This window comes from Trachurus japonicus, chromosome 23 (genome assembly GCF_045865225.1).
Source record: "Trachurus japonicus isolate A0001 chromosome 23, Traja_1.0".
In the NCBI taxonomy this organism is placed as follows: domain Eukaryota; kingdom Metazoa; phylum Chordata; class Actinopteri; order Carangiformes; family Carangidae; genus Trachurus; species Trachurus japonicus.
Window position 1 is genome coordinate 24,614,052 of NC_140929.1, and position 14,020 is coordinate 24,628,071.

At 42.3% G+C, this 14,020-nt stretch overlaps 2 protein-coding genes across 8 annotated transcripts in view; one reads left to right on the forward strand and one right to left on the reverse strand.

The window, feature by feature from the left end:
* Positions 1–12: 12 nt before the first annotated feature.
* On the forward strand, positions 13–5,867 carry dnai7 (dynein axonemal intermediate chain 7). Its single transcript, XM_085768797.1, is given in 19 exon segments — positions 13–58; positions 61–83; positions 375–392; positions 483–491; positions 639–714; positions 840–928; positions 1,085–1,189; positions 1,325–1,462; positions 1,717–1,851; positions 2,053–2,156; positions 2,622–2,780; positions 2,858–3,011; positions 3,120–3,210; positions 3,532–3,701; positions 3,789–3,945; positions 4,027–4,241; positions 4,339–4,497; positions 4,963–5,076; positions 5,532–5,867. Coding segments are annotated over 19 exon segments (2,223 nt in total). The 5' UTR covers positions 13–27; the 3' UTR covers positions 5,808–5,867.
* Positions 5,868–5,903: 36 nt separating this feature from the next.
* Positions 5,904–14,020, reverse strand: part of irag2 (inositol 1,4,5-triphosphate receptor associated 2) — a 31,018-nt gene continuing 22,901 nt past the window's right edge. For 3 of the 7 annotated variants that reach the window (XM_085768785.1, XM_085768783.1, XM_085768781.1), the window contains 10 exons: positions 13,898–13,925; positions 13,496–13,636; positions 12,983–13,117; positions 12,710–12,857; positions 12,184–12,227; positions 12,029–12,097; positions 11,527–11,585; positions 11,155–11,253; positions 7,364–7,518; positions 5,904–6,963 (listed from right to left, as the gene is read on the reverse strand). In XM_085768785.1, coding sequence (XP_085624911.1) covers positions 6,821–6,963; positions 7,364–7,518; positions 11,155–11,253; positions 11,527–11,585; positions 12,029–12,097; positions 12,184–12,227; positions 12,710–12,857; positions 12,983–13,117; positions 13,496–13,636; positions 13,898–13,925 — 1,021 coding nt within the window. In that variant the 3' untranslated portion in view covers positions 5,904–6,820. Of the gene's footprint in view, positions 6,964–7,363; positions 7,519–8,076; positions 8,104–8,882; positions 9,012–11,154; positions 11,254–11,526; positions 11,586–12,028; positions 12,098–12,183; positions 12,228–12,709; positions 12,858–12,982; positions 13,118–13,495; positions 13,637–13,897; positions 13,926–14,020 lie in introns of all 7 variants that reach the window. The other 4 variants (XM_085768778.1, XM_085768779.1, XM_085768780.1 and 1 more) reach the window with 4 other exon arrangements.

Sequence of the window (14,020 nt, forward strand, 5' to 3'; positions counted from 1 at the left end):
GTCGTAAATAAAAACAGAGGACTACGCATGCGCTCATGTTTCTATGGTTACCGGGACGCTAGCTTTTGGTAAACTTCAGTATGGTGAGTTTTTAACAATTTTATTCGAATAAAACGCCTCCTTTTGACTTTAAAACGTTTTTAAAATCTTAAGGTAGGGTTTAACTCAATTATAGGTAATAGTTCAATTGCTATAAAATTTATAGTGATAACGCTAAAGATACATCAAGTAGTGAGCACAGGGCTGCGATTAGCTGTACTTAACGTAGCAGAAAGTGTTTTTAGTTTCATCTTTCCTTTATTTCCACACTAACCTTACCGGAAGCATGTTGTTCTTTAATCCTCTCTCCATGTTTTCTCCTGTGAGTGTGATAGCCGCCCAAGAAAGGAAAGGTATGAGCAAAAGGAAGACACCACATTCTCTAGAGACAGATCAATCACATTTAAAGTCAAAGATCAAAGTCTATCAAAATGCAGGGGTAGATCAGCAGGGTACATCACCGTCCTCATCCACCTCACCCATTCAGTAGGCTATATACCCACCTTAGCAGTCCACTAATTTACAAGCGAATATGGATAGACAAATGAACTGTCAAACTGTGAACTTCTAATAATTTATAATGTCTGGCTTGTTTGAAGAAAGGAGGTAAACTATCCAAGGCCCAGAAGGCAAAGCAGCAGCAAGAGGAGGAGGAAAGGAGGCTGCGAGAGGAAGGTAAATCTGCCAGAGATTTTTCCCCCTATTCATTCTATAAATTAAAAAAAAAAAAAGTCTTGTGTTTGTTACAGATTTAGGACACGTGTTGAGGTACTGTATACATCATGTGCTTTGCATTACAGAGGAAGCTCGACTACAGGCAGAGAGAGAGGAACAGGAAAGGCTAGAAAGAGAGAGGAAGGAGAAGGAGCTGGAAAAGCTAGAATTAAAGGTAAAATATTATATTCCCTGTGGAATATATCACGTTAGTCATGTTCATTTATATCTTAGCCTGAGTCTTTCCCCTTTCAAAACAAGTCCTGTAGTGATGGTTGTCTTGAATGGGGATACTGTTGTAGCAGTGCTCAAGGATGTCTTCTGCTGACAGGACAGAGAGCGCAGAGATGATGAGCTGGATGAATTGCGCCATCTGCTGGAGGATAATCATAATTCAGCAACCAAATGGAAAGCTGATGCTGAGGAGAAAGCAAAGGTGTGTGTTTCTGTCTGTGAGTTATTTAGAGAGAAGGAGGTTTAAAAGAAACTGGATGTCTGACACATGTACTGTTACCAGTGCAACTGATTTCCTGTGACTGACATTAACATACAGTTTATTTTTTGTGTGCAGTGGGAGAGGTACATGCGTTGTGATGGTATTCCTGACCCAGCAGTACAGCAGGATATTAACACATACATCAGTTTATGGAGAGATGACAGCGACGTCAACATCACATCTGTGCTCAAGAAGTGTGACATCACTCTGCGGGTCTGTATTTTATGTGTGTGTGTGTATGTGTCTTGCCACTTCATGATCACAGAAATAAAAAGGTAAACTCACCTCACTGTTTGTTCCTTACAACTGAAAACAAGACCAAAATGAGAAAATGTTCATTTAATCCTTCTATGAAGCATGTTATTAAAACTAGGGTGTTGGGAGTGAAGCAGTCTTAGAAATGTAATATTTGCAAATGAATTCTAATGATACAAAATATAAAATAAAGTACATTATGTCCTTTATAGCTGGTTCGGGAGCTGGAGGCTCTGCTCAGAGATGTTACAGATCCACAAGAGGGCCAGAAGTACCAGGAGGCGCTCATAAATTTGATGGAGCTGATCCACTTTAAACACCTCCTCACCACTGAGGAGATCCTCAAGGTACAGATTATAATTGCGCTCACACTGTCAAGTATGCATTGCACAGCATGGGGAAGCCGTATGTAAACATTGGTGATTTATTGTGATGTATGCAGGTTGTCGATTTCGCAAGATGTGAGGCAGTATTGCAAAACCGGCGCGTGTAATATGGTTTTTGGAACCATAACTCTTGTTTTCTGTTTTGTGTCACCCTGGTTACAGAGAGCTAGTGAGAGCATTGACACTGAAACAGGCAACATGCAGACTGTGGTGAAGGATGACAATATTACACTGTGTCTGTGGGCCAACCTCAAGAAGAATCCAAGGTCTGTGTTGTAGAAACATCTCTTAATATATTCTATGTATTATAATATATTCTATTTCCTTTTGTTGCTATTGCTTTGTTGCACTGATCTTCCAGGGTTGGACTATGGTTGTATTATGGTCTTATATGGTTTTATTATTACAGTAGGTTTTTTATGATGACATTCTTACTATGGTCTTATTTATTACAGTAAGTTGTTTTATTTTTATTTATTACAGTAAGTTTTCTTTTTTATGACGTCCTGTTATGCAATTTTATTGTACTAGCACTGACTACAACTGATTACTACTGTATGTTTCTTGTATGTCCTGTCTCCTTGTCCATTGAATGTATTGCTATGCAACTGGGCCGAACTATGGGCCCAAGACAAATTTCCCTTAAGGGACAAATAAAGTTTACCTTACCTTACTTTACCTTACCCTATGGGTTATAATAAAAAGAAAGTCTGTCTAACCTGTCCATCCAGGTTTGAGAGATTAAACTTTGAAGAGGTCAGTCTAGGCTTCCAGCTTCCCAAGCAGTTGGCCGTGAGCAGTATCGGAGTAAGGATTCTTCACACACACTATGACCACCTGTCCTTGCTGGCCAGAATGACTCACCGGAAAATACACACACCGAGCTGCAGGTCAGACATCAGAACCAATACTGCTGTTATTAAGATTCCTATCACTGTGATTAAGAAACATTGGTATTTCCTCCCAGATCTCTTGCAGGAGGTGAAGAGGTTCCAGCAGATGCAGATCTCCCTGAGCAGGGGGAGAGAAAAGAAGACGAAGAAGAGGTGAGGGATGACAAGATGCAACCGCAAAAGCTGGATGAGGAGGTGCAGTCTGTCCAAGGGTTGGAAGGGAGGAAGGTAATACAAAAAAAGAAGAAGTGGCTATGCTAGGTTCCTACATTTAATGTTGGTGTTTTCAGTCTCATTGTGTGTGTGTGTGTGTGTGTGTGTGTGTGTGTCTCACAGAGTGCAACCAGCCTGCAGTCGAGGAAAAACAGTCTCCAGCCTTCTGAGGGCCAGAGGAGTCAGATAGAGACACAGATGGAGGCGATCTGTGGTAAGATGCCACATCGAATGTTTCCTGATGCTCCACACCACAAACCTGCTGTCAGTCAAACAGACTGACAAAGTTTCTGTTGGCATAGACTCAACACCATGTAATAAATCTAAGTTACGAATGCTTTTGAAATCCTGATTCAGGCAGGGTTCCTACGTTTTAAAAAAAACCCTGGAATTTGGAATTTGAAAATCCCAAACATGGAAACTTGCTGCCAAGTCATGGAGATGTCATGAACCCCGTTCAGGGATGTTTATTTTGTTTATTTAGCAGTTTATTCAGTAAAGGTTTAAAGAGACATGTGTTTTTTCTCTCTCCCAGCTGAAGGGGACTTGACATCTCCCTCAGTGCAGCTATCAGTGATGGATGGTGGTGAGCATGTCCAGGGGGTGGACTTGATGCAGTATACACCTCTGGGTGGGGTCTTCTACTACGACGCATTCTGCCTCCCACCACAATCCCACCAGGCCAGTGGCTGGGAGATTAGAGAGGTGATCAGAAAAGAGTTTCAGTGGCCGCTTTCACCTGTCTCTGCAGCCCACCCTCTAAATTTATCTCTGAAATCTCGCCGTCCATAGGTGTTGGACACGGGACTACAAGTGTTTCAATACCCCACGGAGAGAAATGCGGATGACAAGGATGCCCTCTCATGTCCCCCAGTGGGAGTGTCTGTGAAGCTGCCTGACTCTGTTGTCTTTTTGGAAACTCCCCAAGTGGCTCGCTGGGATACTGCCGGTAAGAAAGACTCAGTCAAACAAAGAGAAGCACTAAAACAGAATTGTGTATGAAATGATATGTGAAAAAACGGGATCCCAGGTAAGCAGTGGAGGATGGACGGTATCATTGATGCGTCTTATGAGGAGGAAGAGGCTGAGATCTCCTTCAAGATGGCCTCTTTCCAACCGTTTGTGCTGATGCAGGAAACGTACGCCAACTTTCCCTTCCAGAGCTGGGAGCTCAGACCACTGGGCCGCGACTCGGCTGTGTTCACCGTCAACGGAGCACTCTTTGACCTCAGTATCACCATCAAGGTAGAAAACAGGAAACCACTGTACGCACATCAACACCTCTCTTGGAAGTTGGAATAGAGTTGAAATCATAAAGTTTGTGTTATTTCATTAACGACAGGGTGACCAGTGTATGTTGCGGTCCGAACGGGAGAAAGGCCTCTCTCAGCTCCTGGGAAAGTGGATGAGCAGCTCCGTCCTACAGAGAGCCATGCTCAACGTGGGGATCAACATCTTTGTGAATGAGTACACGGATAGATATGTCAGCACTTGTGGCAAGGTCTGCACCTTCTACCTGTTAGCTTTTAGAAAAAAGACAAAAACAAGATGCAAACACTAATAATAATAATAATGTGGTTATTTTTGCTGTGTTGAATAGACAAATTTACGGATGAGGATTAGGGCCGCTGTGGGAAAAAAAAGTGAATTCTGACTTTAAACTCAAAATTCTGACTTTTTTCTTATAATTCTGAGATTAAAGTCAGAATTTCAACAAAAAAATTCTTTTTTTTCCACAGCGGCCCTAATCCTCTTCCGTACAAAGTAGTGTTTGCAACATCCTATCAGGCATGAATTCATATCCTGCCAATGGGACGTGGGATTTAGCATGTTAACCCTTACCTTCCTGGCAAAATTTTTAAATACAAGATGACTAGCTAAGAGTATGATGTAAATGTCATGGTAATCCATCAGTCCAACATTTCTGTGCTTATAAAATCTGCTGTATGGTTCATCTACTCTACAGGACCCACTCACAGAGCATGCTGCCTACGAACAGATGGCCCTCTTCTCCTCTGCTTGTGCTTTCTCATGGAGCAAGTGGAATGCCAAATGTGGAGCCGAGCATCTGGTCCTGCAGGTATTCTTGCTCAAGCATAGATACGAGTGTTGGACAGAGGAGGGTGCAACACAGTCATGTGTCTCCCCATGTGTGGAGCCAAAAAGATACATGCAGATGTCCATACCAAACCACTTCCACATTGGCACCATGACAAATAATGTTTTGTCGGCAAGGATTGCATCACAGCTGGGAGTGCACCACGCCACCTGGGTGCCTCCAACGAATTAAGATTTGATATTTACACACCCACAGGCAACGCAGTTTAGAGATAAATAATCTTTTCAGAATGAATGAGGAAGAAGGAAGTTAAGTGCTACACAGAGTAGAGGTGTGGTCCAGCACAGAGCACCTGTTATCACTACAAAAAGTGAACTTGCTGGCTATGGTGAAGTTGACAGGCCCAAAATAAAAAATAAAAAATAGACTTTAGATTATTTAAGTACTTACTGTTCCCTGTACCATTTCCCTGCCAGGTGTGTGAGCACTGTGGCTTCGCCCCTGTGCCCAAGGACTCGTGGAGTCTCTACCTCCTGGGCGCACAGAGGAATCAGAAGCTGGAAACTACAGAGCAGAGTGAAACTTTCTCTCCAGATCATTATCCTGGCAGTGAGTTTCACTCCACCTTCATCCACGTTCTCCAGGACAGCATGAGCTCTGAAGACACAGCGAGGACCAGGGAGTCCAGTTACCTCTTTATCGACACAGTGCAGAGTCTGCTCTGTGCCACCAGACCCCTGATGTTTTCTTAAGCCTGTGTCAAACTCACTTGGTTGCAATTTTGTAAACTAATTAAATGCATTTTAACCATCTGCATGAATGTTTGGATGCACACAAGAACACGCAGCTTCTACTGTAGAATTGGCTACTTTATTTGTGCAAAGTTTCACGCATCTTCTTTGGAACATACAAAAGTGTATGAAGTTGAAAACGGTGACCACCACAGCAAGAACTTTTAGAGGAAAATTTTAAAAAAGGAAAAAGAAAACCCTTTAATTATAATTTAACAAAAATAAACATATTCACATCTCCCCACTCAAAACTAACAAACTCATATAGATTTCAAAAACACAAAAAAAAACAATTAAAATCAAAATTATCAGTGTTTATAGACTAGAAGAAATGATTAAAAGGAATTAAATATTCCATGTAAAAGGCTGGCAGTTCCCCGTGTCCTCAAGTGCATGAAATGTGTTTAAAAAGCCACATCGTCCATGATCTCTGTCAATGGAAAACTGTGCTGTGGCCCTTGAGGGACTTGGTGGGTCAGTGCTATCGTTCTGATTAAGCTGCGACCTGACTGGCCGGTCGGTGTTGCTTCTGCTCTGATGACTAATCAAGCCTGATTTGACGTATTGTGTTGGGACCAGGTCGACTGTTGGCAGGGCGCTGAGTAAAACTGCATCATAATGTGTTAAAATTTAGAGCGGCCCACTGTGAAGAACGTTAGCTGTCGCCACCTGTAACTGCTTCTTCTCTTGAAACACAGACACATGCATTCACACAGCAGACTAACTAATTTTTTTTAGCAAACGTGATGTGATGTATAAAATCCTCCGTAGGGGCTTACTATCCCTTGAGGACTGGCCAGTGCTGTCAAAGAGTCTCATCTTCTTAGGAATCTTCAGGCACCATTAAAAACATCCAAATGGTCTGCACCGAGGAGTGATGCACTGTCCATTCCTCATCACCACCCCCCAGTGCACGGATGATCTCTGCAGAAGGCTGATGGGCGATAACGCTGTCCATCCAGGGTCACAGGGGGCTAGACTGGCGGCTGCCCGTTGTAGCGAAGCCCTGCGTAGGGCCATAGCAGCTGCTGGATGGTCATCCACGAGTCCCCTGTCCCCACAGGGGCAGCATCCACTGCTGGCTGCATCACCAGGCTGGCCAGCAGAGCCAGGAGGCCTGGATGACAAACAACTGCATATTACCATCCCATGTATTGACTTCTATGCAAAAATTAGTTTTAAAGTTTGGCAATTAGGTCTGCTATGACAGTTTAAATTGTCTTTAAGTCAAGTTGTCAGAACAAAAACATCTCAAACAATGTCAACTTTGCATTAAAAGTGACATAACTTACCAAATGACACTTAACGACAGCTGTCACAAGTATTCATTGATGTTTATGACAGCTGTCATGTCATGGTTATGACAGTTTTATGTCAATCTTATGAATACCTATTCAAGTAAAGTGTTACCTTTTATTCTCACAGCTGTCAAATTCAAACTCTGGATTTATCCACGTGATTAAAAAACATACCAACCATGTGTGTTAAAAAAAATACTTCTGACAAACTGAGTGTACCTGCCAGCACCACCACCATGGCTAACCAAAGCCAGAGCCCCCGGCCACCTCTGGCTACAGCTGCTGCGGCGGCGGCCCGGGAAGAGGTCAGGCCATGGGACAGAGACTGGGCCATTCCTGGGTTTGTGGATGTGGGGCTGGAGGAGGGGCTTGGACTGGAGGAGGGCAAGGGAAGAGTACAAAATGTTACACACACAATATGGTTAAAAATGTGTCAGTTGGCTGGACACAGACAAAGAAAATAAATGGTATCAGACAAAAAGCAAGTGGATAAGTTACCAAAAATTGTTAGACTGTGATGTGAAACAGAGCAGTGTCTTAACAAACAACACTTTCTGCTACAACCTGTGGGTCATTTGTGGTAACTTATGCAGGGAATGGCAGAGGGTGAATCAGCTGCAGCTTGATGGAGTCTAGTTGGGTTTAATGAAGCACATTTTACCACCTGTCTCGAACTGTGTCAAAGATGCAAAAGCATTCACATCGTCAGCATAATGAAAGAGCGGTCAGCGGCACAGTTTACGGCAGTTGGCATGTAGGTGGATTTGCACAACTGATTAGGCAAAGGCAGAAGATGATTTTTGGCCTGGAATATGTAGTAAAAGTAGGAGTGATTGGCCTTTTGCATGCATTTATTGTTTTTTGTTTTTTTTTGCACAGAGACAGAATTCACAAGCGCTTTGAGCTGTGGATTCTCCTCCCCACACACTTACAGCATAACAAACAGTTCATCCTGACTCCTGAGCCATGTGGAGGGAGGGAAAGAAGAGAGGAAAGTTCAAGACAACACATGATCTGCTTGCATAAAATACTCAAGTTGCCCCACATAAATCATAGAAAACCGTCCAAAGTGTAGCAGTTTGTATTTCAAATTGTTAGATTGGCTGAAGATGTTAGTAAGTGACAGAATACTAAGCCCAGTTAACATCCGGACTGGGCTTAGTGTGCAGAACTTGAGATCCATGCATGGAATCGCAAAGCTTTCATCATGATTTGGCAGGTTGACATACACTGATCTCAAGTCAGTTAACAGCTTGAAGGAAAAGGTTCATTTCTGGCCCTTCCAGTAGAAATGCTCTGTAAACATGATTAAAAGCTGCTGAGCCCCTGGAGCAAAGAGGAAGCTAGTCCAGCACAGACCCATGTTATGAAAGAGTTTCATCACTTAGGAGGTTCCATATACTCACCCAAAAAAAAAAAAAACTGAAGTGTAAGATTTGATTTAATTAGCTCATTAAATATTTGACACATGACCTGAAAGTTGTGTCTAACTTAGATTTGTTGATTATTTAGATCTGTCACAGATACCACGAAATGCAGTGCAGTATACAACACCACAAAATGATTAAGAAAGCATGAGATAAAAATAAAATATCTCACACCAGAAAATATGCTGTTTGCTACTGGAACCTCAGTACAGCTAAATGGTGAACTCTCCCACTACGTAGCCAGCCTCTTGGCTTTGCTGGCAGAATGCGGCGCTGCAGTAGGCTAGTGGTGGCTATTTGGTTGGACTAACGTCTTAAGGGGCAGAATGAGGGAGGTGAGTTTGTTGCCCAGCTCACTGAGGCTGGACCTCCTCCTCTCTGCCACCGGCTCCTCCTTCTGCTCGTCCTCCGACTGGCAGTCGGTGCTGTCGCAGGCCGTCCTGTGGGCACGCGTGGGTCAGGCAATCACAAACACACTGTTCATTTTGGACATTCAGATAACGAGCGCGGCCACATGACCAAACCCCGCTTTGCATGTGCACATGCCATGCACACATTTTACATTTCATGCATTATGCAGGCAACAAAAGCAGGCAAAGGTGATGAGACTCAATGATTTACATTCACCTGTTGTACACAAAGGTTTTGAGAGAGCCCTCTTTAAATTACCAGTCTGTTTGAAATCCTCTTCTATAATATAACAATGCACGCCCAACAATATACAGGTGCATCGCAATACATTAGAATATCATGGAAAAGTCCATTTCCAATAGTTCAAGTCAAATGGCTCCAAGTATTGAATGCTGCATATTGGACATACTTTTCGAAAGGCCAACATTTCCATTTTAAAAAATGCTTTAAAAAAAAAAATTACTCTTTTGTAAAATTACATTTTTTTGAGACACTGAATTTTAGGCCTTCATTAAATGTAATCCATAATTATTACAATTAAAAGAAATGAAGTAAATAAAGACATGAAATGTTTCATTCTGTGTGTAACGGATCAATATTAGTTTCACTTCTTGAATTGATTCTTTTCGTCTTATTGTTTTGTACTGCTGATATTCTAGGTAATCTAATCTTATGGAGTGTATAGGATAGGCAAATAAAGCCTTGTGCTTCAGCCTATTCCCTTTTCGGTTACTGTATGATTTTTTGTTGTGTGTGAAATGTATGGTTGCAATTATGTATTTGTGCTGGCCAAATTGTCCACACAAAATGGTTGGTTTTGAGTGTGACCAAAATAAACAATTTCATTCATTCAATTACTGACCTAAATAAACTTTTCCTTGATATTCTAATTTATTGAGATGCACCTGTAAAGGACTGGCAGAACGTGGTGCTGCAGTAGGCTCGTAGTGGCTATTTGGTTGGACTTGCACTGTAACAGGCAGAATCAGGGAGGTGCGTTTGTTGCCCAGCTCCCTAAATCTGCACCTCCTCCACTCTGCCATCAGCTCCACCTTCTGCCGGTGGCAGAGTGGAGCAGCTTTACGACCTTTCAGATATTTGGAGATCATCAGAAGTGCTCTATTCACATCATCTTAAGTTTAAACTTTGGCTTAGCTCAAATAGGGCAAATGCTTCTTTTATTGTCCAAACATATGAAAGCATGTGGTGACACTAAAAAAAAAAGTCCATGTCAGCTGTCGCTTCACGTTTCACCGACGTGAAGGAAAAATGTGCCAGACTTAGAAAATGTCACAATAAAGGATGTAAGCTTCTGATAAACACTTCCCCATGCGAGGATGGACCAGATGCTTTAAAGATGGCTGCTGTGGTTTGACGTCATTGTTTTTCCCTCATAGGGACAACACAGCCGAGTATGTTCAACTCCCCTTTACGTTATTACTCCTTAAGTACACACAGTCACTTTCCATAGTGAAAGATATCAAGCTTCTTTTCATTTTCGTAGTTTTGGTCTTTGTTTCAGCCCATATTTCCTTGTCATCTTGTCATCCATATCACACTGTGACTAAGTGTCAATTGTTTCACTCTGTTAAAGCAGAAGTAAGCGATCCGGTGGTTTTGGCTAACTTCTAGTCAGCCGATGGAGTTAGCAGTCCCCGCCCTCGTCCCTACGTCACCACATTCACGCGCATCCCTTGGCTGCACACACAGAGAGGACCGCCCCTTTATGCCGTTCTCTCTCCTCATTGGATAAAGCTTGTAGGATACAAGGAAAGTTTTCTCCTCGGCTTACAGCAGAGCAGAGTGACTGACAGCCCTGTGTTTCGGACCAAACACTCTATAGAAGTGATTGCTGTCGGAAGATATAACTATTTAAGACTTATATTAACACAAACATTCCGCTTACTTCTGCTTTAAGATAAGATGAATGTATTTTTTGTTTCTTGCTTAGAGCTATCTTTTACAGATTCAAGCTAAAATTATTCCACATTAAAATCCACTGCAAAGTAATTTGGAGAAATGTGAACCTGACCCTGACAGTTTCAGTAATCAGACATATAGTCATGATGTCACACCAGAGAGCTGCCATCTTTATACATCTGTGTCCAGTGTGAAAGCCTGTGCGACGCAGCCAGCGTGACATGATCCTCCTCCTCCTCCGGCATTTCTTACCCCTTCATCATGAGAGAGGGCTCTTCAGTGTCAACCCAGGCCGCAGAGCTAACAAAGCGTTTTAGTGGGGGGCGTGCCGTGCTCTTCCCTGCCACAGTCCTGGAAACCACCATTATCACTTTGGTGCATGACAACAACAGCAACAACCCTCATGTCATGGTACAGCAAGCCTCTGTGGCTCGAATGCAACGACAGCCGGTAGTTTCCCCCACATCAGAAACAATTCTGTTCTCATGTTTTCAAAAAGTCATTTCAACAGTTGTCTTTCTTTTATTATATCCACTCTCCCCTTTGCACACAATCTAGATCTTGTTTAACTTCTTTATGCAATAGCAAATGTAACACACGCACATCACGCATACAAGTACCTACCACGGGGATCGCCTGGTCAGTCGCTCTGTCTCAGCCTCTGAGCCGTCTTGTGTTTTGGGCTGTGTTGGGAAATTGAAGAGTTTGAGTCAGCATCATGTAAACAACTTTTTCATGACAAAACAAAACTAGAAACACTTTGTGCTTCAAAACTAAAACCTCTACTTGTCTGACTGCATCACTCTCCAACAGAGACACAAGGCCACTTAAATCAGTTTACATGTCTAAGTTCACTGGTCTGAGATTGTGTTGAAACTACAAATTTAGACATTTTCACACTTCCAACATTACACTGCTGCATGTACCTTAAGCACTAACAGCAACCTGATACAATGAAGCATCAATCTACATTTGCCTTCTTTATACTGTAGTTTAAGAGAAAAATACAGTATCTTACAATAAAGGGAGTGATGAACGTGTACATACAATGATTCTCCCAATTTGTTGCTAAGAAAACCTCTGGCTGCTGTGGTGTAGTGTGATGTGATGGCTGTGTTGTCCTCACCGTGTCAAAGTGCATGTTGCCTGCACCAGTGCGGGGGATCGCTGCTATGCTGACCCGCCGGGCTGATGACTGAGGGGAGAAAAAAAAAATGAACACCTCATCAACACACAATTAACAAATAAAATTAACATAAATCACTGAGTAATGGAGGTCACCTTGTAGTACTGTGATGATGACTGCTTCTTGCTGCGGAAGTCTTCTGGAAAGAGAAACACATGTACAAAGTATATTACATATGCACACATACCTGTCTGTATATACTGTACAGTCAAGACATGCATACAGTAAAACTTTTTTACATCAAGGACCCTAAATTGACACAAATTAGACCACTGACCCCCATTGGACAAAATTTTGAAGCAAACACCAGAAATACTCAAATATTTGTTCTGAGACGGAATATAACGTTACTTTTTTAGTCAGTGTTTGTTCAAATTAGGGCCACTGGCATGAATTTTTGGAAATATTGTAGAGAAATGTCTGGAAAAGGTGGTAAGATTTCTAAAATAAATAAATAAATAAATAAATGAATAAATAAATAATTGACCCCACTTTGAGAACCATTGCAGTAGACAACATATGGTTTAATTAGTGTGATGACTATATTTTATTCCTTTTAAAAGCCTACCTATTGGGTACTGCTTATTTATTAACTGTGTATGTGTATTCAACATTTCCAACCTCTGTCAGTGTGTGATCCAAACGACCTCTCATTCTGCATGAGATTCTCCCTCAGTTCTAGCAGCTCGGCGTGCTCCTTGGTGTACATCCTCCTCAGGTTCTCCACATGCTGGATCATCACCTCCACAGCCTTACCAATACGACTCTCCTGACATCACACACACAAACCTCCAGTTAACAACCACAGTCACATGACATTGCACTTTGTTCTGTTGTTGACTCAGCCAGGGCTGAAAATGGAGTTCAGTTCATACTCTCATTACAGTAGCCCACCTGGTGAATGGCTCCTAGCATCTCAGAGCGACTGGACACCCTGGTCATGGACTGGATGAGGATATCCAGGTTCTTCTGGAGCCTCTGGATGATCTCCATGGACTGGTTGTCATCCTCACACAGAGGAGTCAAAGCCTGGAAGGAAGGTTAGGCAGAGGGGAAAAATCACATACAGACATCAAAGAAAGTTTGTGACGGCAGCTTACAAGGAAATTGGTTCTCACCAACTCAACCCTGTTATCAACAGCACACAGGTGTGACAGAGCTTGTCCAAATATTCAAACAAGTCTCACATGAAACCAGTAAATCAGGCTGAAACATGCAATGATTCTCTACAGGACAAATTATAATGCTACAAATAACTCATTGTGTAGTCATCAAAAAATGAATGCAGAATCCCTAAGACTGAGAATGCTAATGCAGTTACACCTGATGAAATAAAGTTCTGTTGATGAGTGATGGAGGAGAACTTGTGTGATCCATCCACAGAGAGCAGGACATATGCACACTGACCTGCAGTAACCCCTGGCAGCTGGACACCTCCTTGCGGACGTTCTCCTCAGCCAGGTCACGTGACCTCTCCTCCAGCCGCAGTCTCTTCTCCAGGGTGAACATGTCACACTTGAAACCCAGTGCCAGACGCTGGAACTCTGCCTGAAAACATGACATAGACATTTTAGATTGGAGCTATTTGCTGGATTTGTAATTGTGGCAGTGAATTCTGCCAGAATTGACCATTTCAAAAGGTTTTGTTAGGATTCCCCAGCCCAGAAAAGTCATAATACTTCAATGTCAAAGTTATTTTTCCAATTATAAATCAACAATCAAATACAAAAAATAACAGATATCAGACAACAGACAAAGGCTGACATCACTTCTATCTAAAACAGCTTAAAAATGTGATGGTGCACAAACCTCAATCTCCTTTTCAGATGGTGACAGGCTGTGGATAAAGGGATAACAGTTAGGGCTTGTACCATGCACACATGGATAAATATGGATTTAAATACTAAGTAGGGTTGTTATGATCATTTGGTG